Source organism: Tripterygium wilfordii, chromosome 13, assembly GCF_013401445.1.
Source record: "Tripterygium wilfordii isolate XIE 37 chromosome 13, ASM1340144v1, whole genome shotgun sequence".
Lineage (NCBI taxonomy): Eukaryota > Viridiplantae > Streptophyta > Magnoliopsida > Celastrales > Celastraceae > Tripterygium > Tripterygium wilfordii.
In genome coordinates, this window is record NC_052244.1 from 2,866,414 (window position 1) to 2,892,148 (window position 25,735).

The window sequence follows — 25,735 nt, forward strand, 5'->3', positions numbered from 1 at the left end:
GGATGGTAGTTGGGCGACTTCTAAACTCGGACCATCCACTCAGTCCGCTTCACATTATCGATAGGTAAGATTGGGTCAAAACTCGTGCAAAGAGAACAACGCCAAAGCCTACAAAAGATAAAACTCCACAAAGCCTCCCATGGGGCTATGACCCATGTAAGAAAATAATGCCGAACAATTGAGTATAGGAGTTGAACTTGTGATTCTCCACACTCTCTCTAAGTATCTAATAAGTTGCATGGTGTTTATATGGAGAATTAAACTTGGTTCCTTCAATTAAAAAGATTCATTCTCAATCAACTCAACTCGGCCACCCCTTATTGGTTCTTAAATAACATCACTTGGTTTGGCCATCTTTACTTGAGTTGCTCGATTCATCCATAATTATCCTTCACGCTAATTATTCAATGCTTATAAATATTGGTTATATACTTATATATTGCTACAAAACTCTGCACAGATAACATATGAATTAAAAAGGCCCATGGGCCTTACCATTTTAAAATGGGCTACATGTTCTTTCCTCTTGGGCCCAAACGAGGTTTAACTTTGACACGCGATCATAAAATCAGAGAGATTTGAATCACGCGTGATTTGTTAACGTTAAGTCAAATTCCCTCCAATTAAGGCCTTTACCATTTATGTCTGGCTTCAATACATGGGATTTCTTCCATTAAAAGCTCTAATGGAAATCAGAAACCTCCAATCTTTTGATTGAGAGAACCACAAACAATGGCTGAAAAATGCCTAATTGCAGCTTCTTTAGCAGCTTTGGTATGCCATCCTAGCTCAACCATCAAGTGTTTCAAACCCAAACCAGCCCCCTCCACCTCCCCACACAAAGAAAAACCAGTCCATAAACTGCCATCAAAATCCAAGCAAAAAGTACCATCTCCTCCAACTATACCACAAACTGGTGATCCTTTCAGTATCGTATCGGAACTGGTCGATGGAGATCCCTCGATGGGTATTGTGGAAACCATTTTCCGATCGGGGTGGTCGTACGAGGTAAGTCTTACAATTGAGAAGGTGTTGAAGGTGAAACATAGTGTAGATGCACTTGACAGGTTTGAAGAGCATAGGGAGAGAGTTAAATCAAAGTATGCAAACCTTCGTAAGAGAAAGCCGAGACTGGTGGCGGATGGGAACGAGGTCCTGCAGTTCCATGGTGCCAGTATCACTTGTTCGCTTGGGAGAAATGGATGTTTGTGCATCTGCAACAGGAAGTGTTGCAGGGTTTGCAGAACGATTGCTTCGAGAAGAGGATCGATGTCTTTTCATAGCAGCAGTTGGGGAGCACATGAGAAGGTTACTACTGAATGTGCTCTGAAAGGGTCATCCGCAAGGAAGGCAATGGTGATCTGTAGGGTGATTGCTGGTCGCATTGCCAGTCGTCAGATACATAGATTTGTAGATGCAGAAGAGGTTCACTTTGATTCTATGGTCATTGGTCATCAAACAAGTGACTCAGACTCAGAGGAGCTGATAGTTTTAGATCCAAAGGCCGTCCTTCCATGCTTTGTGGTGATATACAATGTCCACAAACTGCCTTAGGCAGAGGCTCTTGTTCTGGATATCACAAAAAGTGCTGATGCAATGAAAGTTTATTATATTCTGCAAATCAGACAGTGAATTCACGCAATTCTTGTCCTAATTCACTTAAATATTAAAAAACATAGATCTTACCGTGTTTCAATGTCTCTCATCCTCTAGCTCTGAAGCATTTCAACAGTTTCGTAGCTGCAGATTTGTCATGGAAATTGTTATGCAATGTAATAAGAAAATGCAGCGAGCAAGATTTGCTGAAGCAAACTCTGGTAGGAGCTAGTAACATCAATTCTTATGCATGTATGCAGATATATTGTATATACGTATTGATCACAAGATGAGATTACCAAGGAGCTATTCTCTTTGACTTGTTCTCATGAGCTCTGTTTCTCATATAAAACTAAATTTTCGTGAACCAGTGATATAACCACATTTATAGATGCATTTTAACCTTTAGATCAGGATCAATAGAATGCAGTTATTTACTCAAATACGGTGTCAACATGATTAGCGAATAACTACACAAGGAGATCCAGGAAACATTGTGGAATTATATTATGGCATACAAAAATACTAATGAACACCTAGCATTTATAGACATTCACCCTCAAAGATCCGGTATCCAAAACGGTAAAAATCCTTTTGTCAAAACAAAAAATATAAACGATCATGCTTAAAGTTATGCGGTTATGTAAAATGACGACACCAGAGAACACTTCTAAACTATGAGGCAGGATGTAAATAGTTTGCAAACTGCATTTACTCCTTCCTTCCTGTCTGATCAATATGCAGTCAGTCATTGGAATTCTCTCATTGGCCTGTCAATGGATAGAAATTTATCACTGGCCCACATGGCAAACATCTCCTAGTGGAATTGGATATACTGAAGTACTTGACGTCATATAGTCTCAATCCACAATAAATCAGCAAAAAAAAGAAGAAAATATCTATCACCTGATATGGAATAACAATATGACAGTTAAAAGCCCAATTTTCTTGAAGTAAGTTTGTCGCCGAGCAATGTAATTTTCAAGCAATCAACCAGGCATATAAAGACACAGGCTTTTTTGGGTACAACTGCAAAAAGGGAAAAAGCAACTCAAAAAATTGTATACAAAAAGATACACAGTGACCACAGGCAATTAATTATCCAGTCTGCTAAATATTAAGCGACTCAATAGATACAGACCATTAAGTTCCAAATAAAAAACAAAACCACGAACCTTAAAATACTTTTTGTTGTGCACAGAAGTGGCAGACATTTGCAATGGTAGCACACGTGCAAATTGCATAACATAATAATGTGAATCACCTAAGAACAAATTCTCGGTGAATTAAAACATTATATGAATTACCTCGAAATTTGTTCTCTTGTGTGATAATTGCAAAAGCTTGTGCAGTTTCACGAACTATAATGCCACTGACTCCAGTGAAAGCAGTTATCTTTGACTCGGCAACTGGAAGAGAAAGGACAATAAATAACTTGACTAAAAAAAGACGTAACATTGCTTATACACTGGGTGTGTGTGTGTGTGTTGGGGGGGGGGGGGGGGGGGGGGGGCGGGGGTGGGGGCGCGGGGAATATATTGGTTCCTCAATGAATAAACATGTAAGTAGGCTACCTTACAATAAAGTTGGAAAATTTTAGCAAGGATTCAAGGATGGCAGATATCATCCAGCTAAATTCCTCAATTAACAGATGATAAACGACATAATTCCAGATAAACATCAGTTTTACATTCCTTTAAAGAAAGAGCTTTGAATGTTTCTAAGGGCCTCCATTAATAAAGAGTAGTGCTCGAGAAACGAGTATGACCTAGAATATAAGCACCATGTAGATCTGCATTGAGAAGACATTGAGCTAACTGATTCTTCCTGCAAGACGACATTAAAGTATGGTTAAAGGAACTGAATCCAAACATTTGAAGAAAAATGCACCATAGCAATCAAAAGTGCATGATTGTGATAGTGGTGAGATTAGAATGAAAAAAATCCCACCCAGAAGTTTTGACAAGTTGCATCATGTAGTCTTTCCACATCTCATTCATCGACTTAAAAGGATCATATCTGTAAGTTAAACACAATCCAATGATAAGGAACTTTTGCTAAATAATATGAAAAGTAAATTCATTCCAGATGTCTAGAAGGTTTATCTAATGCATCTTCAAAAAGATAACTTCAAACACCCATGGTCATTATGAATGTCTACTTCTTTCTTTCACAATCATACTGAACATCAGGATGAGGAAAAAAAGTAAGGAACAGAAGATTTTGAGCACTTAAAAATCCCTAAATTAGAACCTACCAAACTGCAACAGTTTGATTCCTACAATGCCTCCAAAAAGTTTATCCCAATAGAATCAACAATCAGCTTGTCCAAACGTTAGGCTTGCAATGTTTAATTTGTGGTCACAACTCAGTTTCTACAAAGCATGAAATTAAACATACTGTCCATAAATTCCCTGTCCCTTCGGGGAAATATTTCCTATCATTTTCCTATTTTTACATTGTTTATCACTACAATTTGCACTTAGTTGACGTGAATACACAGTGAGTCAATGGAAGTTTATAAATGCAAGGATGGATGAAAAAAAAGTATACAAATCAGCTATATCCACAAGAACAAGCATCAAACTCACTTTTGGAGATGCTGAGGCAAATCAAATGATCCATATTTTTTATGCTGCTTCAAGGACATGTGCCCTTTGGAGCGCTTTGAATGGCTTTGCAAGGCTCTCATACGATAGCCAGTAGAGCTGCCACGTCCATGCACATAATTATCAAGAAGCATCCAATTATCAATTTTTATACTTCGGGACCCTTGCATGAACTTCTGAGCTGAATCACCTTTTTGAAGAAGCTCACGCACAAACTCATGAACAAAACTTCCTCTTGTACCACGATACTGCAGGATGCCAGGGGATTGTGCAAAAGAATTAACAATATAAGACCTCAGAGATATGAAGCTAAGCATATAAAAAGTAGTTCGGAAAAGAAAAAAGAACCTCCACATTGGTTGTCCGTAGGTTCTCATGTACAGGATGGGAAAGTTGGAAATATGCAGGATCATTTTCTTCCACATCTGTTCACAAAAGCTAAGAGTAGATATTTCTAGCCAAATAATATAGATCCACTCTCTAGCATATCCATGAACAGAATTTGACGAGAGAATTTGCAGAAAGAAGAAAAAAAAAAGTGATACCTTGCGACCCAGTGCGACCTAAAGAACGCCCTGCAAATTAGCCACAATAAAGCAGAAATTGATTAACAAGTTTCTAATGTCAAAAGGAGAGACAATATATCTAAGTATTGAAGAGGAAAACCTTTGTTGGCTGAGGTAGTCACTTGCCTATCTGTTGAACGCGTAGAAGGAACCATAGGAGAGCGGTTCACGCTATTATTCACTTTTGCATCTTCTCCAATTGATTTGCTCCGGTTCTTCTTTTGTTGTTGGAGAAACGTAGCTTCTGCAACAGCAAACTCCGTTCCAAGGCCTCCAAAGTGCGTTTCCTTTGATCTTGAGAAGATGTATCAGCAGCCATTGCAGCAAGAAAAACTTAACAACCTTCACACATTATGAGCACGGTGAGGGTATCTGTAAAAACATGGGAATACATATATTGAGAAAGTAGGAAATAATACATAAAATCTTCTTGTTTTCCATAAGTTACGGGGTTATATTCTTAATTTTTTTGAGGGAGGTGAATTGAACCTCGCACATAGTACAAGATTTAAAACAGATTGGTATTGAGCCTTTGACTACCAATGCCAGGCATACAATTACGACTGTGAAAACAGAAAATAACAACAGCCCCACCATTGCAGGGTTATGGTTTGAACTTTGAACCAGTAACGCCCATGTCACAATCGGAAATCTTTAGCACAGAGTCAATTTTTGCCCTCAATCACAATAACAATATCATAATTTTTTAAAAAGACCAAATTTATTTACAAAATACGAAATCAGTAGATGCGATCATTGCTCTCCAATGGGCAGATAGTGGAGACCTAGGGTTTCGAACGCCATATTTGGTGCCTTATGACTCAAAATTTGCTATCAAAATCAGTGTTTCACACCTTTAACAATAAAATTTACCCTAATTGTCACATTACTCTATCTAATTTCTGAACTAAGAAGAACCTGCTTCCTCAAAAATAGAACGAAAAATACATCAAGAGAAGGAAGTACAAGAGCTTAGCTTCGCCTCACCAACGGCTGCGGCCACGCCTACGTCGCCGACGAGAGATTCTGTCATGCACTAATTGCACGGACGATCGAGACCGGTGGGTGCTCAAGGGAATAGTCGCAGAACGGCACCGTTTAGATTCCTATCCAATAGAATTTCATAACCCGTTGATCTCAACCCGTTTAGAGTACTATCCAATAGAATTTCATAACACAATTATGCGACAACCATGATCAGAGGATGAACTGAACATCCAACCAATAAATTCCATTATTAAGGAGAGGAAATTACATATTACAATCATGAACACCAATGAAACACAGTATAATGAATCAAATGTTGGTATAAATTTACCAAACGAATCAAGAATTACAGTAAAGTGAACGTTATTTTCTCCAAAACAAAAGGAAGAAACATAAGAGAGTATGTAATGTATAAATAAGAAGAAACTGTAAGCAATGCTGTTTAGGACAAAAGGAGGAACCAATCTCAACCCAACCGGCACTTTCTGAGCATTCAAACCAGAAGAAGATTCAGAATTTCACATGGCAGAACGCTCGGTTCTTCTTGAAATACTCAAAGCTTCAAGTTCATTCCATTAGAATCGTATTATCAACTGCCATTATTGGAGAGATTTACCATCTTTGGGGGAGCAGAAAGCCGTCTGGGCCTAGCCGGTGAGGGTGGATAAGAAAGACGTTTCTTTGCAGACCCCCAGGATTCATTTTCTTTTCCTGGTGTCCCATTCTTCTCTGCTCCTAGGGGGCTCTGCAACCTAGACTTGGCTTTTGCAGACTGAGTAAATACCATGTAACTCGGGACTGAAGGAGAGTTTGCCAAACTCTCATCATCACGCACTGATGAAGCTGCAATGCTGTGCCTCCTGTGTCGATTTGACTGTAGACTGGACATGCTTTTAGAGTCGTCATCTGGAGCACAAGCACTGCCCCGTGGGCTTGGTGGCTTCAATTTTCGAGCAACGAAGGGAGCAGCTGGCTTTGAAGGAGTTGAGGGGGACTGACGGTTTATAGTCTGGCTTGGTTGTTGGCTGGCTGTGGGGGAAGGCATCTCAGAGTTGAGTTGGTAGCTTGCATAAGATTTGCATATTTCTCCTCCAACCATGCTGCGGCTTGCACTCTTTATGGATGAGTGGTCATTATTGAGTTCTTTCTCAGACACGCTACGGGCCTCCCAAGGTCGGGCTGCCATGAACCTTTCCAACCAGCTCCAACCCCATGTGGGATTTCTTGGATCCATAAACATCAGAGTTGTAGGTCTTGAGGAATTCTTCAATGTTTTCTGTAAGAAGATTTCATTCAAAGTTGGATTAAGGCACTTAAACCTGAAAGCTAGATATCTCCGGACCAGAAAACAATATGGTATAGACAAAGAATGAACTTGTACCATATAATGTCTGATTTTCAAATAAGAACAGTATTCTGAAATTATTTTATTACCTATCTATTGGTACATATTTTTAGAAATTTAGAAGGACAAAAAAGGAAGAGCAATAAGCTGTCAGAGTTTAGTGAAGAAACTGATTTCGGAGTTTTGGTAACCGGACATTGGGCCTTTAGAACCTTTTCCAAGCACAATGGTTGGAACTCTAACATGCAAAAGTTTCAAATTTATCTTAATTTTAGGAGCAAAACCAAGGATTGTTTTTTGAAATTTGTTTTAAGAGAGATAAAAGTAACTGATATCCACCTAAGATGACCAATAAGATAACTGAATAATGCAAAATTTTCAACTGCTTACTGCTTAATCATTTTACATCCTAAACTACTTGGTTGGATGCAATTGCAAACTTCTCAACTATGCAATGGATAGAGCAATATTACAGGAAAGGTCACCTGGTGGGAGAAAGCATAAGCCATTGCTCTTTCTCTTCGCATAGCTGCTTCATACTTACTCAGTAAGCTAGCTTCAATTTGTTCCTTTGATTGTAAGCTGTCATCCCATTCCTCTCCCATCTGCAATAAGATTTAAATAAGTCATGCCTGCAAGAAAAATTAGTGTAGAAAAACTGTGATAGTAGATTACTTAAGGCATCCAGATGACGTTTCTCAAGATGAATAGCATGTGTCCTAACAATATAGACACAAAACAGTCCGTCATACTGAAATTTAGTATTCTAAACCTCCTTCCTTTCATGCATACATTGCATTCATGTTTGGAGAAAGATTTTGATGCATCAGTTCAAAGTGTATTTTCAAAGATATAAACAAAATATAATCTTGGAGGTTTCCGGACTCCAAAGCCCCTGACACTGAGGGCTATTTAAGAAAGTTTTGCAACACACTAAAATCAATGAACTCCTAAAGACACATCTGCATCACTTGCATGTAAGAATAGAGACCCGCAAATTATCCTAAAGGTAGAAATATCATAATAGAAGGAGAGAATAGAGACCCGCAAATTCTCAAACTCTTTCGCATGTTTCTGTAGGAGTTGTCTCTGGAGAGCCTGGTTCTCTTCTGACATTCTGATTCTCCTCGAACGAATCTGAGACTGCACACGAGCCAGAGTCTGCATGCATCGGAGGGAAGTTATGGCTTGTCGTTTAACAGCAGGCCCCTCCATCAATGATTTGAGCCTGAACAACCCTCTTAGTGCCCGTATTGCCCTTCTAGCCTGACAATTAAATAAAAGCCAGAGCAAGCTCAACTTGACGTAAGCACAAGTTACTCAAATTACTACCATATATTTATATATAAAAATGAGTCAAATTACATTTTGCATGTCCCCCAACCCTGCCCACTGGAAGAGCCTTGTGCACAAGAGGTGTCTAATTTTTCATAGGTGAGCATGTGGTCCGGTGGTAGAGCTACAAGGGTGCAACCTAGAAGTCACAAGTTCAATTCCTAGAAACAATCTCTCTACATATTATGTGGGGTAAGGTCTGTGTACATTCTGCTTGTCTCCGACCCCATCCACTGCAGGAGTTGTTACCTTTTACCAAAGATGGCCAAAAGAACTACTTTTCTTTTAATCTTGAGCAGCGAGTGACAAATACTAACATCACCAATCACAAATCTATCGTTGGGAAACAGAAGACTTAAGTTTAAACAGGCATTGCTTATTCAGTACCATGTTTGTCTTTGACCTCCTGGAATTCAAAATTCATCCAGCAGCCTAATTTTGAACAGGACACATGATTTCAAAAAGTAGCTATAGTTATTTTCCCTTTTATAATATGCAATATAAGTGGAGAAGGAGCCTGTGTTTCTATTGTATGGAATACCTTCAAGGCTTCAACACTGTGCCAAAAAACTATAGAAGATGGGACAATCTACCAAATTTAATCGTTACTTCGTATGCAATCAAGTTACTTGTTGTTTGCAAATAGTTGAAATTAATCCAACTTGTGAATATAGGGTTTATAAAAAATTAAAAAACAGATTTAGCCATAACCATCAAATAAGAGAAGAATAATATGGTCAAACTCATACGGTCATACCAGGTATCCTCGAAATGCTGTTTGAATCTTGATACAAGCCACTTCTTCCCTTGATTTGCCTGCAAATCGAGCTACTGCAGCGACTTTAACAACCTCTGCTGTGGCCAGGGGAGCAACAGCAGTAGCGGTGGTGAAATCAGCAACGTCATTTGATGCTATCTCTACTATCTGGGGAGAAGGACGAGGAGGAGATAGTGTTGGAGGAGGAGGAGGAGGAGGAGCAGGTGCAGTTATTGATTCTAACAATGATGAATCAGTATTTAAATGTTTTTGCTTGCCAAACCATTTCTTCTTGGACTTATTTGATTCCTGTGAAAATATTGAGTCAAAACATAATACACCCAAATACCAGAATTCCAAAAAATTGAATCTCAGAAATGGGGTTTTCCCAAAAGACCTGGTTTTTCTTCTCCTTGGAATCCGGGCTGATAGCTTTCTTTACAGAGCTAAACCAATTTCCTTTCCTCCCCATCTCTACTTGTTATTCCCCAACTTGATCCCTTTTTGGACAGAAATCAAAAGAACTGTATTAAAACACTCAAATGAATGTAATAAAAGAACCTCAACAAAATGCAGCGGCAATACATTTTACGGAATCTACACAATCATTGCAAAATTGAAGAAATAAAGGTTAAAACTTGCAAATCATGCCAAATATAGCTAAATTTTCTCAGAGACCAAACGGAAGCATAGATGATAAAAAAAAAACACAAAAATCAAAATAATTGAGCTCTGCCGACAACGCAGAACAAAACCTGGGGCACAAGAAAGTTGAAATGGGAGAGAATAGAAGTACCAGTGGAACCAAAGCAAAGTGGCTAGATCTCCAGAGAGTGAGAGAGAGCTATATGTTGTTTGTGTAATCCATGGAATGTCTTTATCTTCACAAAAGCAAAACAAAAGAGATCAACAGGTCCAGGTATAGAAACAGATCTCAGCCATCAAAGAAGAAATCAATGATGAGGAGAGGGTATGAATGAAGAAGACCCAGTGTTCGGAATTTCTCGACTATCAACTGTCTATTTGTATGAAGTGGTTGAAGTGAATTTTACATTACACAGTGTCATAATTATAAGGAATAATTATCCAACCACAATCATTGGCATTGGACTCAATGCCAGAATTAGCAACTAATATTCCAATTATTGTGGTGGGTTAAGAGCTGGACCTGGACGTAATACATGTATTATGACCCTTTTGTAGGACCATAGGTTTGTTGAGAACCCAACAGCTTTGCACCTGAGGAATTGTCTCCTCTCCAAAATTCAATTGTCTAAATAATAATTGACTAGGCGACTAGCTTGTAAGAAAAGAAAAGAAAAGAATATATATATATATATATATGTCCACATCCAAGGGCTGAAACACAGGGAGTCTCACAACGGGGTCTGGTACCTAATTTCTATGTTACTACCATTGGTTTGTATGAAATAGTGAAGTCCGTATGTGGGTGTTTGCATATGAGACTCGCTCTAACATATATGTTACTGTTTTTGTTATTTCAATTATATTGAGCAATTGACATTCCTAAGAGTATTTTCTCTAAATTGTAAAATATGGCATTTGGTCAATCTTTTGTTTTACAACTTTGGTAGGCATGGATTTATTTATCTAGTGCTGCAGAGTGGAATTTCACAGTTTTTGCCATTCTGATACATTTTATTTTAAGCTTCAATCCTTGTGAGTTTAGTTTCTTATTGTAAATGCTTTGATTCAGTGGTAAAATAACAGTTTAAGGAATCTTATGATTTGATAAACTCTAATGATAAACAAGATTCACTTGGTAAATTAGATAATGTGATGAGGAAGCAATCTTCTGCTGCTTGATAAAAAAAAAATTGCAGAAACACTTGCAGAGAAAATGAAAAACTTCTAATCTACCTAGTACAATCAATTGCTCCTGCAAATTTAAAATTTGTCTAACACATTTACTATGTATCTTCATCTCCCAGAAGTCAGAGGATGAGTAGTAGTAGTAGTAATTGGTGATGTTAAAATGGGAAAATGAAAACGCCAAAGCATGATTCTGGAGCAGTCCTCTTGTGGCATCCCCTTCAACTTTGTCTCATCTTCAACTGCTACTTCTTTCACAAATTTGATCGAATTCTGTAACAAATTAACACACAAACAGATACATATAAGAATATACAATATTCAGATCTTTTTAATAACTTAAACGAGAAATTGTTTGAGATTCAAGCTACTAGTTTGTGCAACAATGGTGGTCTATCTGAAGAATTTGAGACAGATGAGAAGAAACAAGTAGGACGAAAAATGACAAAAGTATCATTTCATTACCTAATTGTCCACTCATTTTAAAATGGTTGGAGGTTGGCCAAATGTCGACTAAACCATAATAATTAGTGTAAATTAAGCATATTTAGCAGTTGGTATGATAGATAGACCCCAGCTGCATCAATGAAGCCATGATATAACTTCATATATACACCCATCATTGGTCCATATCCCTATTTTAAAAAACCTCTTTCTTTTGGAGTCTTGTTAATGGAATCAAAATGCTTCAACTGCAAGATTTTCCAGTAGAAATTAACAAACAAGTCTAATTATTCCAATGTCACTGAACCCTGAAGTACCTTAAGGAGATGAATATTTGAGCAAGTGAAGTAAAGTACCTGTGAAGTTTGTTGAGAAGAAGAAGGGCGACCCCATCTTTCAGGGTCCCAGAGGATGGAACTATTGAATCCAAAGCTTGAAACATGAATCGGAGGCTTTCTGCCTGTTTCATTGTTGATTTTCCCTATATGCCATCCTATAACTTGGGAGGAATCACAAACTGGTCCTTTGATTATCACTTTCTTCTTGTTTGCTGATACCAATGCTGTAGGCCATGTCCCAAACCCCCTGCAACACATATTGTGTTTGATTGAAAAAGAAAATCAATGCTCACTGCATATAGAGAAGGAATGGTACAGATTCTATTGATTGATATCAAAAGAAGTGTAAAAGTACTTACTCAATTCCTTGAAGCTCGTCGAAGAAGCCGAGATCATAGACATTGTAGATGCCAGCAAAATGAACAATCCCACTTAGCCTATGCTGCTCAATTTGCTTAAGAGCAATGTTCCTCTGATGATCAAGTCTGCTTCTGGGTCTGTAAAGTTCTCCTTGAACACCAAATGCCTGTACATAATTCCTGTTTTTCTAAGTATTTCCGATGCTTCGTCCGAACCAGATTGCTTTTCAACAACAATCCACAACAATGGTAGAGGAACTAATCTTATAGAACAAGCTAATTTCCTCAAAAACACACCTCCAAACCTATCTCTGGTGCTCAATGGAGTCACAATAATTATAAGCCTTCTTGGTGACAACTTGTTTTCTTCTTGTTCTTCAGTCATTGATGGAGTTTTATCGATCAAACTTCTGTCAAAAAAGGTAGGATTTGGCATTGCTGCTTGGTTTAACGCTTTGACGGTCTGTGGTGAGTATTGTGCTGTTTTGTTGGATTGAATGGCTTGATTAGAGAAAACTGACGACTGACTAGTTGGAGCAAAGCCTGTGAAGAATCCCATAACAAAACATAGAGAGAAATGAACAATAGCTTTCTTCCATAACAGAACTTTCTTCTTTGATCTCTCCATAGACCCCATCAAGAGAGGTCCAGAAAAAAAAAGGTGAAAAAGATTGGTTTAGAGAGTCAGGGACAGAGAAGATTACAGAAATATATAAGGTAGCATTTTTAACCAAAGAAAAGTGACAAGATCATTTTTTTATTACTTAAAATATTAGAATAAACAGTGTGTGGGAGTTTTTTTTTTTTTTTTGTAAGACGCGAGAACAGCCGGCAACACACTGGTGGCTGAAGAGATATTAACCCACTAGGCCATCGCTAAGTTGTTCAGTGTTTGTGAGTTAGTGAGTACATGGTTGATACAGGAAAACTCAAGGTGTATTTGTCTTTGTTTGGAATGATTTCATTGGTTGCTTCATTTGGTTGTCTCTTGAAGTAAAAGAAACCTTCATGAAGAGATTGAGTTGCTGTCTCTACACCAAATAGTTGTTGGGATGGAAACCTAGCACCTAAATAATAGTAATTTATAAACCAATCACCATGTGTTGACTACAGAATCATCATCACGAGAAGACAAATGGCCAACAATGACTCAAATATCTACATCTTTGGTGAATTGTCAATGTGAAACTCAACACACATGTTCATTTATATCATATCAGGGGCATGTTGTTGACATATACTGCAGTGCTGATTCAAGTATTAGTTGTTGCCATAGCAAGTTGACTACGGTTTTCTATTAGGTTTTTGGTATAAAAAAATGCTCAGGATTCCAGTGTTTTTTTGTTCCAGCTATTCCAAATGTTGAGATGGTCACACATGATCCATGTGAAATCATGAGACCCACATACCCCACATGATCCATATGAAATTGTGTGCGTCCATCTCAATATTTGGGATAGTTGGGACAAAAAACATTGAGATCCATAATGTTGCTATTTTGGTATTAATGGTTTTATTTCTATTATGTTGTTTGGAAGAGCTGTATTAATAGTGTGTTATTTCTCTGGATCTTCTGATGACCTCTGTTACACGCCAGTCACAGAGCCTTTCTACTGCAATGTTAACATTTTATCTATTTATTAACATCAACCACGGTCAAATTGACATCTAATTACCATGTCAAAAGAGCAGTAGAAGTAGAAATTTAAAAGTAATAGACAGTTATACTTGCACCAACTGAAAGGGAAACTGGGACTGAGACAGAAAAAAAAGGGACTAATAATCAGTTCAGCATCAATGGAGAATTGGACAAGCAAAATCATGATTATAAACATCTCTAAGGCTCCAATATGTATGATTCCACATCTACTAATTTTTTGCCATGCTTTTCCATCATTTGAAGGATCTCATTTGTCATGTACTTCAATGAATTGGATATTTAAAAGAACATGACAAAACATGCATGATGCTTGCTTCGAATTTGATATTTAAAATCTCTATTAAAATTTCGAACTGTTTTTCCACATTGCAAGTAAATAACAAAGTACTATGGCAAATATTCCATTGATGTTCATGTAAACTTGTTCTGGCCATAATAGTCAGTTCATATAAACTTGCTTTCATCACATAATGAGCACATAATTTTTGTCTGTTGATGTTGACTAGAAAATGGGTTGAACATTATAATGCAAATAATTGTACTTCAACTCATGCACATAGATTTGCAATGACATGCCACTAACTTCACAGGTTTCAAAAATCTTTATCAAACCACACAACCAATGAAATTTTATTTGAATTGTAAATTTGTAATCAATATCTACAAAATGATCAAAAACTCATTACCTTGTTGCAACACCAGATCATTTGCTTGACACCAAGGGTGAAGGAAAGAAAAGCATGCTCACAGGTCTGTCCATCCTTAGATATAACAGCTTCCAAAACATACACTAGTGGAGTCAATAATAAGAACTGCACAGTCAGCCTGAGAGGTACCAGTAATCGTGTTCTTGATAAAGTCACGGTGTCCAGGAGCATCAATGACAGTGCAGTAACATCTGGTAGTCTCGAACTTCCACATGGCAATATCAATGGTAATACCATGCTCATGCTCATGCTCAGCCTTGAGCTTGTCCAGGACCCAGGCATACTTGAATGAACTTTTGTCCATCTCAGCCCTCCTTTTCAAACCTCTCAGTAACACACTTGTACCTCCAAGCTTATAGATCAAGTGACCACTGTTGACTTGCCAGAGTTGACATGGCCAATGACCACAATGTTGATGCGAACCTTCTCCGTACCCATCTAAAATAATTTGCAGAAGAAAAGCTGGAAATTAACCCCAAGAAAAACAATAAAAAGCATTTTAAAATACTCAATATGATTCCACAACATGACAACAAAGCTTTGCTTTCCTTTTTAACATGACATGGAAAGAAAATAATCACGGCATATCAGGCGCTAAATTCCAGTATGGAAACTTGAGAGAGAATATAATCAAAGATAGCATCATCAGCATTCCTTTCACAAAAAAAAAGAGGAAAACTGAAATACCGCAAGCCACCTTTGACTTGAAAGTGAAGAATTTCACAAAAAACAAGAACAAAAACAGTAATACCTCATATCTCATATAAATCCACATAGATTGGATTTGTTTGTATATGATACAAACAACATAAATAACATATTTCCCCCTGATAATAACAAAGAAACAAAGCCTTAATCATAGTCACTTCTGGAATTCAGACCCCAGATTTCTCCGAGCGAGAAATTGAACATAGGAAGCAGCTCTTTACCCAAAAATAACATTCACAAAAACAAAATCTTCCGACAAAAAGATCACCATATCCTTTCTTTTAAAAGAGCACTTCTTGCCCGTCGCAGATACCATAACAAACACAAATCACGTCTAACAACACATTAAGACATTGTGAACAAGCAATGATCACCAGATTTCAAAATCGGGTCCAAAAGAAAACGTCAACAAGAATCGGATCAAAAGCACAACACTACAAACCAAAATCCAAGCAAGAAGCAGCTCTTCAACCATATAAACAGGAAAACATCACAACTCCAATTCATATTGCTAATGCCAAGATATATACATACACTCAATCGTGTTGTGCAAAGAGGGATGCAACAATCGAACCTTCGAAGATCAAAGAGGGCTCCCTTGTAGCGATAAAGAAAGCGTGAAACGCAAGCGGAAGCGGCCGACTCTGTACTCCGCTCGGCACATGCAGATCCAGCAGAACAGATCCCAGCTGGCATGGACTGATGACATGGCTAATTATCCTGTGAGTACCAGTAACAAAGGGCCAGCTGGCCCAGCTCGCTCAACTCTCAAGGTGGTTCAAGGCCCATATATTTCCAATACAACCAGCCCATTAGACCAATACGGCCCATTTATCCACTTTAAAAACCTCCATAATGCTCTGTGTAAATAATTTAACAAATAATCAAAAGAAATTTAAAGACTTATTATGTAATTATCTTTTATTTTAGGCAACGATTGATTTATTCTTGCTGGAAATATTATTCACAGATGCATGCTCTGTTTTGCTCTAGCGGGTATTGTTATGGCCTGACATTATAACAGCACCAATGCGTTCCCTTGTTGTCTGAACTCTCAAGTCTCGTACATGCCACTTTGCTCTCGAAGTGTTCGATGGTTTGCCTGTAAGAGCTACGATTCTCATTCTATCTGCGTTGTCATTTGTACATAACATTTCCATTACATTGCATTGCATAGCTGGTCGTTACTCACCTTCACGTTAATGTGATAGGTGATGGGTGTTGTAGAAATTCCAGAGTTTTGATGCAATACTTGAGATTTTTGTGGGCAATAACAGCTTCCTGTGATGAAAGAATGATTATCTTGCATTGGGTTGTGGTTTGTTTTTGCAAGGAAGTTGGTGAAGAGATGCAAGATTTCATGTCATTTTGGTGCAGATGAGGCGCAGAGTAACAAAAGAGTTGAATGTTGGATCTTCCTCAATTTGGTCCCAGTAACCAATGATCAGAAACTTAAGATACTCACCGCGTATAGCTTTAAGTTACAATGATTTTGCTGCTGTGAAACCAACTGGGTTGCCAAGCTTGAGGACAGAACAGTTTACTAATGAACATCTTACGAATGATTACATTCAATCCCTGTGCAAGCAAAGGCTTTACAGAGAAGCCCTTGATGCATTTGACTTCATACGAAAGAATACAGCGTTCAACATAGAGCTCAGCACTTATGCGCGTCTCATATGCGCCTGTTCTGCTTTGAGATCTTTAGAACATGGCAGGAAAGTCCACAATCACATTTTGACTTCCAACTGTCAACCAGACATAATTCTTCAAAATCATATTCTTAACTTGTATGGAAAATGTGGGTCGTTGAAAGAAGCTAGAAAGTTTTTCGATGGGATGGTCCAGCGGAATTTGGTCTCATGGACTTCAGTGATTGCTGGGTACTCACAGAATGGCAAAGAGGTGGATGCCATTTTGTTGTATCTTGAAATGCTCCAATCAGGTGTGTTGCCAGATCACTTCACCTTTGGAAGTATTTTAAAAGCGTGCTCAGGTCTGGGTAATGTTGGGTTAGGGAGGCAAATACATGCCCAAGTCATAAAATCAGAATTCGGCTCTCACCTGATTGCACAGAATGCTCTCATTGCAATGTACTCTAAGTTTGATAAGATTGCTGATGCATGGGATGTTTTTTTTCGTATTAGAGAGAAAGATTTAATTTCTTGGAGTTCTATGATTGCAGGGTTTTCTCAACTTGGTTATGAGTGCGAGTCTCTGCACTATTTTAGAGGAATGGTCTGCCAAGGTACATATGTGCCAAATGAGTATCTATTTGGCAGTGCTTTTCGTTCATGCAGCAGCCTCCTAAAACCAGAGTATGGAAGGCAGATACATAGCTTGTGCTTAAAATTTGGGTTTGGTGGAAATAATTTTGCTGGATGCTCCCTCTGTGACATGTATGCAAGGTGTGGTTTTCTAGGTTCTGCCAGAATAGTGTTTAGGCAGATAGAAAGACCTGATTTAGCATCATGGAATGCAATTATTGCTGGGATAGCAAGTGGCAGTGATGCCAATGAAGCCTTATCACAGTTTGCTCGGATGAGACATTTGGGGTTGATCCCAGATGACATAACATTTCGCTCCTTACTCTGCAGTTGCACGAACCCTTTGTCACTCTATCATGGCATGCAGGTCCATTCCTACATTATTAAACTGGGTTTTGATTTTTATGTGTCAGTATGTAACGCTTTACTCACCATGTATGCAAAGTGTTCAAATCTTCACAATGCATTCAGTGTGTTTGAAGAGATGAGAAACACTGCAGATTCAGTTTCTTGGAATGCAGTTCTTACATCATGTCTGCTGCACAAGCAACCTGGAGAGGTTTTAAGATTATCAAAGCTAATGCTTGGTTCTGAGATCAAGCCTGACCATATTACAATAAATAATATATTGGGGGCCTGTGCAGAAATAGCATCTCTAGAAATGGGGAATCAAATTCATTGCTACACCATGAAAAGTGGTTTAATACTTCAAGCTCCTGTTGTGAATGGATTGATTGACATGTACGCAAAGTGTGGATCCCTTGTAAGTGCTCAAAAGCTTTTTGATTCTGTAGTGAATCCTGATGTTGTCTCGTGGAGTAGTTTAATCGTCGGGTATGCTCTATTTGGATATGGAGAAGCAGCTCTTAATCTTTTTGGGATGATGAGAAGTTCAGGTTTTAAGCCAAATGAAGTAACATTGCTAGGAGTCCTAACTGCTTGCAGTCATGTTGGACTGGTCGAAGATGGTTGGCGGTTGTACAAGACCATGGAAGCTGAATATGGGATTGTGCCTACAAGAGAGCACTGCTCTTGTATGGTGGATTTGCTTGCTCGTGCTGGACTTTTATATGAAGCAGAAAGTTTAATCAATGAAATGGCATGTGATCCTGACATTGTGGTGTGGAAAACTTTGCTCGCAGCTTGTAAAACGCGTGGAAATGTCGATATTGGAAAACGTGCTGCAGAAAACATTCTGAAAATTGATCCAACCAATTCTTCTGCTCTTGTTTTACTCTGCAATATTCATGCTTCTTCTGGGAATTGGGCAGATGTTTCCAGGTTGAGGAGCTTGATGAAAGAAAAGGGTGTCAAGAAAGTTCCAGGTCAAAGCTGGATTGAAGTTAAGGACCGGATCCATGTCTTTTTTGCAGAAGATAGTTTGCACCCCCAAAGAGAGAACATTTACAATATGCTTGATGACTTGTGGCTGCAAATGCAGGATGATGGCTATGTTCCATCACAGTGATTGTTTAGCAATGACAGATGAGCTTGGAACATGTTTCCATGGCTTGGTATTTTGATGCCTAGGGCTAGGTTGGATTGAAATAACTTTTACCATTGTGCAAAGGTTTGTAGTAAATGTTTTTTTTTATTTTTGAAAGGAATCATATCACGATCACAACTCAAACATAAACATGCTGAATTTTTTTTTAACATGGAACCCAATCAATTGTCCGGTGGTTTGGTAACATGGGATCCACCCACCGGACACATGAAAGATCTCGCAACCCAATGGCGACGCAAGGTGGCATTAACACATACTTGGCTTAGTAAGGACGCTGGGAAAATACAACACTAGTCAAAATTAATTTTGCAACACTAGTGAAGTTCATTACTAGAACATCATCCCAATATGTTCTTTGAACTCTTGAATAAATATAAACCATGACTATTTTTCCCTGTTACAGGAAATCAATTTCTGACAGAAATGCAGACACTATTTCTAGAATTATCCACTTACAAAAAGTTAAGGATTGCAATCTAAAACTTCTATTCATTCCTCATCTTGTGGCCTGATTGAAATTGAATCTCTTCGTGGCAGGTGCTTCTTCCACTTCTGTTTGCGCAACACCAGGATCCACGATGGAACCTCACAGCCTGAAGCTACCATGACATTAGCTATGTTACGCAAAAGGGGGATATCTTTTTTTGTGTAGAATGTGATGGCCTCTCCACCCCTTCCTGCTCTGCCAGTCCGGCCTATTCAGATAACCACCAAATTGAGTTTGAACCCAAAAACAAACTCATGTACATATGACTTAAACCAATATAACTAGAAAATTAGTATAAACATTTGCAAGCAGTGACATTGGGGCAAGGCATTGGCATGATAGTGATATCCTGATATTCAGAAAAGATAAATAAGGTCTAGAAAAAAAGAAGATAAAATTGGAAATAACACATAATAACATGGATTAATCAGCCGCCTACACAACATTAATCAATCAGCCATAAACTAGGAACTATGAGGTGAATCTTGAACCAAATCAATACCGCAGTCAACAACAGTAGAAGGCAACGGCTTACATTTTTTAAGTATATGAAACAGGAAAAACAAATCTAGCAAGAAAATGTGTCCATTCCCAGGGAAGGAGAAGAATACAAGAGAGAACCCCAAAAAAACTACATTTTTTTAATAAATTTCTCATAAGAAATTCTCTTGTTATTGATTGTTATCTAATAACCCCACATCTAAGAGGACATACGAGAAGCAAATCGAGGTTTAGTTACATACCAATTCTGTGAATGTAAGTCAAGGAAGAATCTGGAAAATCATAGTTGATCACACAATTGACACCTTTGAAATCCATACCACGAGCAATAACATCTGTCGCAATCAAAACCCATGTTTTTCCAGCTCTAAAGTTGTCAACAGAATCTTCTCGCTGTAGCAAACAAACACAACAAAATAAATCATGAGAAATTAATTATTTTTTTTCATTCAACAGGATATACAGTCAGGAGACTTGGCAGCAGAGGCCACAAATATAGAATCAAAACTGCACTCCTTGAAGACAATGCTTGCAACAAATGACAATACTCTTAATTTCCTCCACTATTATTGCATTCTTTGTGAATGGTAAGCAACTCATAGCATAGTTTAATACAACTGACAAAAGACGGGCACAAGATTACCTGTGCTTGGGACAAATCAGAATGGATGACATCAACTCTAATGTCGTCAAATTTTAGCTCCTCATACAGTTCTTTCGCCCGCACTTTGTTTTGAAGAAAAATTAGCACTGGTGGATTCAAACTCTATTGCCAAGCAACAGATATAACAATAAGGAAGAGGCGGTCAAGAAGTAGAAATTATCCATGACACAGTTGCACAAGATTCAGTCATCATGTCATAACTAACCAATCATTGAAAAATCTTACTATCACATGGACTATAGACAATAAAAATAGCTCTTTCAACAGATATATGCTTGTTGTTGTATAAGTTACTAAGACAAATACACACAAAAACCTAGGACTGCTCAAAAAGATCATCATTTTGTTCACATGCTGAATTGGTTGTCATATAGCTATTAGTCTGCAGAAGTTGACACACAAGCAGGTGTAGCCATTTCAGCATATAATACTGTCCCACAAAGATTTAAAATTCAGCTTCCAAATAATTTGAAATTTAAAACCCCGCCTGAAAGTATCCCAAATCAGCTTCTATAATGAACAGAACTAGAAAAGGTAAATATATTAGCTGAAGTTTGAAATTGGCGTCAGAAATTTCAACAACTACAAGTTTTTGGACATCCACATTGGCAGCATGGCATACCTCAGCAAAGCTTTGGCGAAGAGAAATAAGTTTCCCTTCTTCACTTCCAGCAAAAATTAACCGCTGCTTGATCGTGTCAGAAGCAGCGTTCCTGCTCAAATAGTCAAATATAAGATTCATGTCATGCAGATTGTTCTGTGCTCCAGAAAAGATATGTTATTCTCACTCACTTTCGTCCAATAATAACTCGAACAGCATCATGCATAATAGTTCGAGCAAGCTCCTCAACAAAATCTGGTAAAGTAGCACTGAACAAAGAGCGTACTATTGAAGGGTTAGTGCATGCTTTAACAATAGAATCAATCTTTTTTAACATGTCAATTTCAAATAGCTTGTCCGACTCATCCAGAACAAGATACTCGACCCTGCACAAAAGACAAAGCCCATTGTCAGTAAATAAAATTTTCAATTTATAAAGTGGTCATGTGAAGCTTATTTTCATATAATTAATAGCAGAATACAGCCTAAAACCTTCCGAGTATATTCTACATATAAAGGGCATATTCCTATAGTAAGGCAACCTTCAATCAAAGGGGTTTTGAAAAGATTGATAATGCATATCAATATTAGTCACCTGATACCAGAGGGTCTCAGAAAAATTTAAGGGATATATATGGGGCCACTATTTTGCCTTCTTTTTTCAATTTCTATACCAAGAGAAACCTTAAAAGAATTATGTCATGCCATCACGAAATCCAAACCAGAAATTAAACTGGTTGACTCTTTTTACTAACTTATAAACAAAGACGGGGCTTTATTTTTTAGATTCCAACCTTCTCTCCCCTTCCCCAAAAGAAACGAAAGCAGCATTGACAGATTACTTCGTGACATACATTCCTGGGTCATGGTTAGCTTTCAGAGGAAACCTTCAGCTAATAGATTACACAATAGGATAATCCTTGATGAACTTTGCAACACCAGAACCCATAATCAACATTATGAATTACATTTACCAGCTTGGAAGAGCTTACATCAAATGAGAAATTGAATGGCTCATCAAAACCAACTACCTGCTTAGATCAATCTTCTTTTTCCGAATAGCCAACCGCAACCGTTGTGGTGTAGAAATGATTATATCACATGGAAGTTTTGAAAAATCAGCCTTTCTTAAAAGCTCTCTGGTCATTAAAGTGATACGAAATTTCTTTCCTTTAGCAACCCTTTTGCATTCTCTGGTTGTCTGAGTAGCTAGTTCTCTTGTGGGGCATAGGATAACTGCTCTAACGCCATCTGCTGAGGGGTGCTGAGCCGCAAAAAGTTTCATCAGAGAAGCTCAAGAACTTGGTTGCAGTAGTGGTTAAAAGATGCAAATAGTACCTTGAGTTTCATAAGCATGGGACACACAAAGGCCAAGGTCTTTCCTGATCCAGTTGGAGCACAAGCAAAGCATTCCTGGCCCTGATGAATGATGAAGACCATCCAAATATCAGTAAAAAAAATAATAGTCAAAAGAACTTCAACAAATAGCCTCAATGAAGCTAAAGCTAGCAGAGACAATTCTGTATCTTCTACTTGGTTATGAAGCCCAAAGAGAAGGAAGGAAAAACAAAGACCTAAATTTGAAAAAGGAAAGAAAGGAGACTGGACACAACAGAAGATTGCTGCAAGAGAGTAACATACAGAGAGGAGGACTGGAATAGCCTGCCTTTGAATTGGTGTTGGTTCTTTAAATCCAAGGTCCGCTATATTCTGTAATAAATATGATTCACATCCATATCTGTAAAAAAAAAAAGCACAAGAACCTTCTCAATTCAGACATTGAAAAATGTATCAACCAATTTGAAAATAAAAAATAGATAAGCCAAATGCAACTATGCAAGGAAGTAAAGAACCACAAATAAAACATCTGCCTTCCACAAGAAAAATTGGACAACTACTCATATAACAACATGAAGGAACAAACACACATACAACATGAAAGGAAAAGAATAAAGGGAGAGGGGAGAATCAAAAAGATAAAAGAAAAAATCATATTATTTTACAATGCATGCATAAGTTACTCCTATAAGGAATCATAGCAAAAATAAAATCAAAGAAGAACAGCACACTCTCGCTAAGGATACTTCCATCTGTGATAGCTTTACTCAACATCAGTACATGCGTAGTGTAGCCATGCTGATAAGATAGAAAGAAAGCGAGGCACCTTGAGCTTAGCTCTGCAAAATTTTTAAGAGGGGATGCCACATCATTCCCAGACACATGAATCTTATGCTTCTTCCGGAAGACCGCATCCCGCTAACCTCAAGAAGAACAGGACAACAAAATTGAAGTCTCAACAACACGAAATAAGCCTTATTCAAAGAATAGTCAGTAGAAGTAGAAGTAGAGAAAGATAAACCTCAATTTGCCTATTTAGTTCCTTCTTCCTTTTGGATGACTCATCATTATCCTTGACAATATGCAGACCCTTTCTAGCTTTTTTGGACCTCAATCTCCCAATCATGTCTTATTTCCATCAAATTTTAAAAAAAAATTCAGCTTTAATTTCATCCAATTGCATTTAATAAAACAGCTAACAACAATACCAGAACCAAAATACTACCTGAACCCCTTGCCTTCCGCTTCCTCTTCTTGGCAGACACCAACACTTCCTCTGGTTCACGATCATCAGCTAAATTACCTGCCTCTTTCTTCTCCTTCATAAAAGTTCAAACACAATTACGAACAATAATTAGGGTTCAGTTAATGGCATAGATAAACAATTTTGTTACATAAGCGCTTGGAAAAACGTCAATGTATCATTGCTACTGTACCTTGAACCTGTCGAAATCGCTGGCGAACTTCTTCTTATTGAAATTGGCCCCAGCGAACAAAAAAGAGGCGCTCTTCTCCATCTAGTGATTCTTTAAAAACCCTAGTTTCCGGAGTCCTGGTTTTTGCGTACTGTTATATTTATAATAACGGGCGCGGAGCGGCGGCGACGGGGATTGCCGCTTCTCTTCCTGATTTCCTTCCCTTCAATGTTAAACCTATTTAGGGTTTCACGATTATTATAATATATAATAATAATAAAATATTTTCTTTTAAACGGGCAACCTGTTTTTAAATAGTTAAAAATATTTTATTTCTTAATTTAAATAAATATTTTAGCAACCAACCAAGAAAAAAAAAACATCAAATGAGTCCATAATAGATAATGAATATCATTAAGAACCTAAAAAAACTAATTTTATAGCTCTAAGAACTAATATTTCATTGTACTATTATTTCAATAATGATAATATATTATAAAAATACATATTCTTTTAGATTTGATTAACATTATTTGCACCCAAAAATGACTAAGTACATCCCATTTTTACTACACCCTAGTTAAAAATATAACATTTTATGGTACACTCCATTTTCAGTTTTTTCAAAAAAAAAATATTATCTGCACCCCAACCTCAATCCCTAAATCTGTAACTACTCAGCCATGGCTGCCATGGCATTACTACTATCACCACAATCTACTTGAACAACAAGATCCATATGAAGCCTAGAATAACCCACCTACCCACCACTTCCACTGCGGCAAAAAATATCTATATCTTCCTCGTCCAATCACCTCTCAAACAATCATGGCATCTTGGTTGACCCTTTTCTCACAATCTTGATAAGGGGATAAGGGGAGCCTTTTGCAACCCTCCGTTGAAATCGATGGTGGTGGAGATTTTATTCTGAAAGAGAAGAAGGATGAGGAGTTGGGGTTGTTGACATGGGAGAAGAAAGAGAGTAAACGGAGAAGGCAAAGCTCGAAAGGGAACGGAGAAGGCCAGGATCGATCGTTCAAACAGTCACAATGGTGCATTAATGTTGATTTGGTGGGTTTTCATAGACGATGATGAACGAAGTATGTGAAGAAGGTTGGAGGATGAAGAATGTGGAGTTGAAGAAGGTGTTAGGTTGAAAAGTGTAGGGACAAACGGAGTGTTATAAGATTTGGCTTTTGGCGAGAAAATGAGATGCCCTTAGTATCTCGTAGGATGCAACCTTTTTTAAAAATAGTTGGCAATATTTTATTTTTTGAATATAAATAAAGATTTTATTTGATAAGGAGAAAAAAACAAGATGTTATTGTAGGATGATGAGTATCCCACATCTAAAAAATAAGGCTACCAACTCTGGTTTATAAGGGATCCAAGGCACCCTCACCTGGTAAGCCGGTTTTTTGGGTTGTAGTTCTACCTTGAGTCTTATGGACAAAACCGATACAAACTCCTTGTGTCAAGAAAGAAAGGAAGAGCAAGGCCTTCCAGCGATTGGGCTAGTCCCGATGAGTTTCTTCTTGTCTCAGTCTTCAAAAACTTGTCTTTTGTTGACATCTATCGCAGCAAAGCAGTTTGTTCTCAATCTTCAAAAATTTGTCTTTTGTTGACATCTATCGCAGCAAAGCAGTTTGTTCTCAGTCTTCAAAAATTTGTCTTTTGTTGACATCTATCGCAGCAAAGCAGTTTGTTCATG

General features: G+C 37.8%; 5 protein-coding genes and 2 pseudogenes across 11 annotated transcripts; 2 read left to right on the plus strand and 5 right to left on the minus strand.

Annotated features, from left to right (window-relative positions):
- Window positions 1-732: 732 nt before the first annotated feature.
- On the plus strand, window positions 733-1,554 carry LOC120012423. Its single transcript, XM_038863849.1, has one exon. The coding sequence runs from the start codon at window positions 733-735 to the stop codon at window positions 1,552-1,554; it is 822 nt and encodes a 273-aa protein (XP_038719777.1).
- A 460-nt stretch (window positions 1,555-2,014) lies between these two features.
- On the minus strand, window positions 2,015-5,885 carry LOC120013825. Of its 5 annotated transcripts, XR_005471484.1 has the most exons (10): window positions 5,759-5,885; window positions 4,872-5,143; window positions 4,751-4,780; window positions 4,554-4,630; window positions 4,188-4,453; window positions 3,547-3,615; window positions 3,365-3,423; window positions 2,772-2,860; window positions 2,503-2,625; window positions 2,015-2,366 (listed from the first exon to the last, which is right to left on the minus strand). XR_005471484.1 is itself a non-coding variant. In XM_038865776.1 (9 exons), exons 2-8 carry the CDS (start codon window positions 4,924-4,926, stop codon window positions 2,528-2,530), a joined length of 654 nt encoding a protein of 217 aa, XP_038721704.1. In that variant the 5' UTR covers window positions 4,927-5,143; window positions 5,759-5,885; the 3' UTR covers window positions 2,015-2,366; window positions 2,503-2,527. The 5 variants fall into 5 exon arrangements, 3 of the variants coding, with proteins under 3 accessions (XP_038721704.1, XP_038721703.1, XP_038721706.1); XR_005471485.1 differs by lacking the exon at window positions 3,547-3,615; XM_038865776.1 differs by lacking the exon at window positions 2,772-2,860.
- A 178-nt stretch (window positions 5,886-6,063) lies between these two features.
- LOC120013824 (protein IQ-DOMAIN 1-like) lies at window positions 6,064-10,238 on the minus strand. The gene is made up of 6 exons (XM_038865774.1): window positions 9,992-10,238; window positions 9,593-9,695; window positions 9,196-9,504; window positions 8,148-8,369; window positions 7,589-7,708; window positions 6,064-7,034 (listed from the first exon to the last, which is right to left on the minus strand). Exons 2-6 carry the CDS (start codon window positions 9,665-9,667, stop codon window positions 6,348-6,350), a joined length of 1,413 nt encoding a protein of 470 aa, XP_038721702.1. The 5' UTR covers window positions 9,668-9,695; window positions 9,992-10,238; the 3' UTR covers window positions 6,064-6,347.
- Window positions 10,239-10,960: 722 nt separating this feature from the next.
- LOC120012022 lies at window positions 10,961-14,504 on the minus strand (annotated as a pseudogene).
- Window positions 13,055-14,974, minus strand: LOC120012424 (annotated as a pseudogene).
- Window positions 14,975-16,140: 1,166 nt separating this feature from the next.
- On the plus strand, window positions 16,141-19,156 carry LOC120013121 (pentatricopeptide repeat-containing protein At3g53360, mitochondrial). 3 transcript variants are annotated; one of them, XM_038864799.1, is made up of 3 exons: window positions 16,141-16,348; window positions 16,456-17,189; window positions 17,430-19,156. In XM_038864799.1, the coding sequence occupies exons 2-3, from the start codon at window positions 16,685-16,687 to the stop codon at window positions 18,977-18,979; spliced, it is 2,055 nt and encodes a 684-aa protein (XP_038720727.1). In that variant the 5' UTR covers window positions 16,141-16,348; window positions 16,456-16,684; the 3' UTR covers window positions 18,980-19,156. The 3 variants fall into 3 exon arrangements, with proteins under 3 accessions (XP_038720727.1, XP_038720724.1, XP_038720726.1); XM_038864796.1 differs by having other exon boundaries at window positions 16,456-19,156; XM_038864798.1 differs by having other exon boundaries at window positions 16,578-19,156.
- Window positions 19,157-19,345: 189 nt separating this feature from the next.
- On the minus strand, window positions 19,346-24,261 carry LOC120013122 (DEAD-box ATP-dependent RNA helicase 57-like). Its single transcript, XM_038864800.1, has 12 exons — window positions 24,046-24,261; window positions 23,835-23,928; window positions 23,631-23,737; window positions 23,436-23,527; window positions 22,913-23,009; window positions 22,610-22,690; window positions 22,303-22,535; window positions 21,463-21,657; window positions 21,293-21,383; window positions 20,650-20,772; window positions 20,249-20,399; window positions 19,346-19,713 (listed from the first exon to the last, which is right to left on the minus strand). Exons 1-12 carry the CDS (start codon window positions 24,124-24,126, stop codon window positions 19,508-19,510), a joined length of 1,551 nt encoding a protein of 516 aa, XP_038720728.1. The 5' UTR covers window positions 24,127-24,261; the 3' UTR covers window positions 19,346-19,507.
- Window positions 24,262-25,735: the final 1,474 nt, after the last annotated feature.

Excerpts from the sequence above, each read along its gene's own strand:
- LOC120013122 (XM_038864800.1), bottom strand. The coding sequence starts at position 24,126 with ATGGAGAAGAGCGCCTCTTTTTTGTTCGCTGGGGCCAATTTCAATAAG. Across the intron at positions 23,738-23,834 it reads GCGGAAGGCAAGGGGTTCAG|ACATGATTGGGAGATTGAGG; the intron begins GTAGTATTTTGG and ends GATGGAAATAAG. Across the intron at positions 20,400-20,649 it reads CTGATTTGTCCCAAGCACAG|CGAGAAGATTCTGTTGACAA; the intron begins GTAATCTTGTGC and ends TGTTTGCTACAG.
- LOC120013121 (XM_038864796.1), top strand. The coding sequence starts at position 16,685 with ATGATCAGAAACTTAAGATACTCACCGCGTATAGCTTTAAGTTACAAT.
- LOC120012423 (XM_038863849.1), top strand. The coding sequence starts at position 733 with ATGGCTGAAAAATGCCTAATTGCAGCTTCTTTAGCAGCTTTGGTATGC.
- LOC120013824 (XM_038865774.1), bottom strand. The coding sequence starts at position 9,667 with ATGGGGAGGAAAGGAAATTGGTTTAGCTCTGTAAAGAAAGCTATCAGC. Across the intron at positions 9,505-9,592 it reads CCAAGGAGAAGAAAAACCAG|GAATCAAATAAGTCCAAGAA; the intron begins GTCTTTTGGGAA and ends ATATTTTCACAG. Across the intron at positions 7,035-7,588 it reads CTTATGCTTTCTCCCACCAG|AAAACATTGAAGAATTCCTC; the intron begins GTGACCTTTCCT and ends ATCTTCTTACAG.
- LOC120013825 (XM_038865775.1), bottom strand. The coding sequence starts at position 4,926 with ATGGTTCCTTCTACGCGTTCAACAGATAGGCAAGTGACTACCTCAGCC. Across the intron at positions 4,631-4,750 it reads AGGTCGCACTGGGTCGCAAG|ATGTGGAAGAAAATGATCCT; the intron begins GTATCACTTTTT and ends TTTTGTGAACAG. Across the intron at positions 4,454-4,553 it reads TACGGACAACCAATGTGGAG|TATCGTGGTACAAGAGGAAG; the intron begins GTTCTTTTTTCT and ends GGCATCCTGCAG.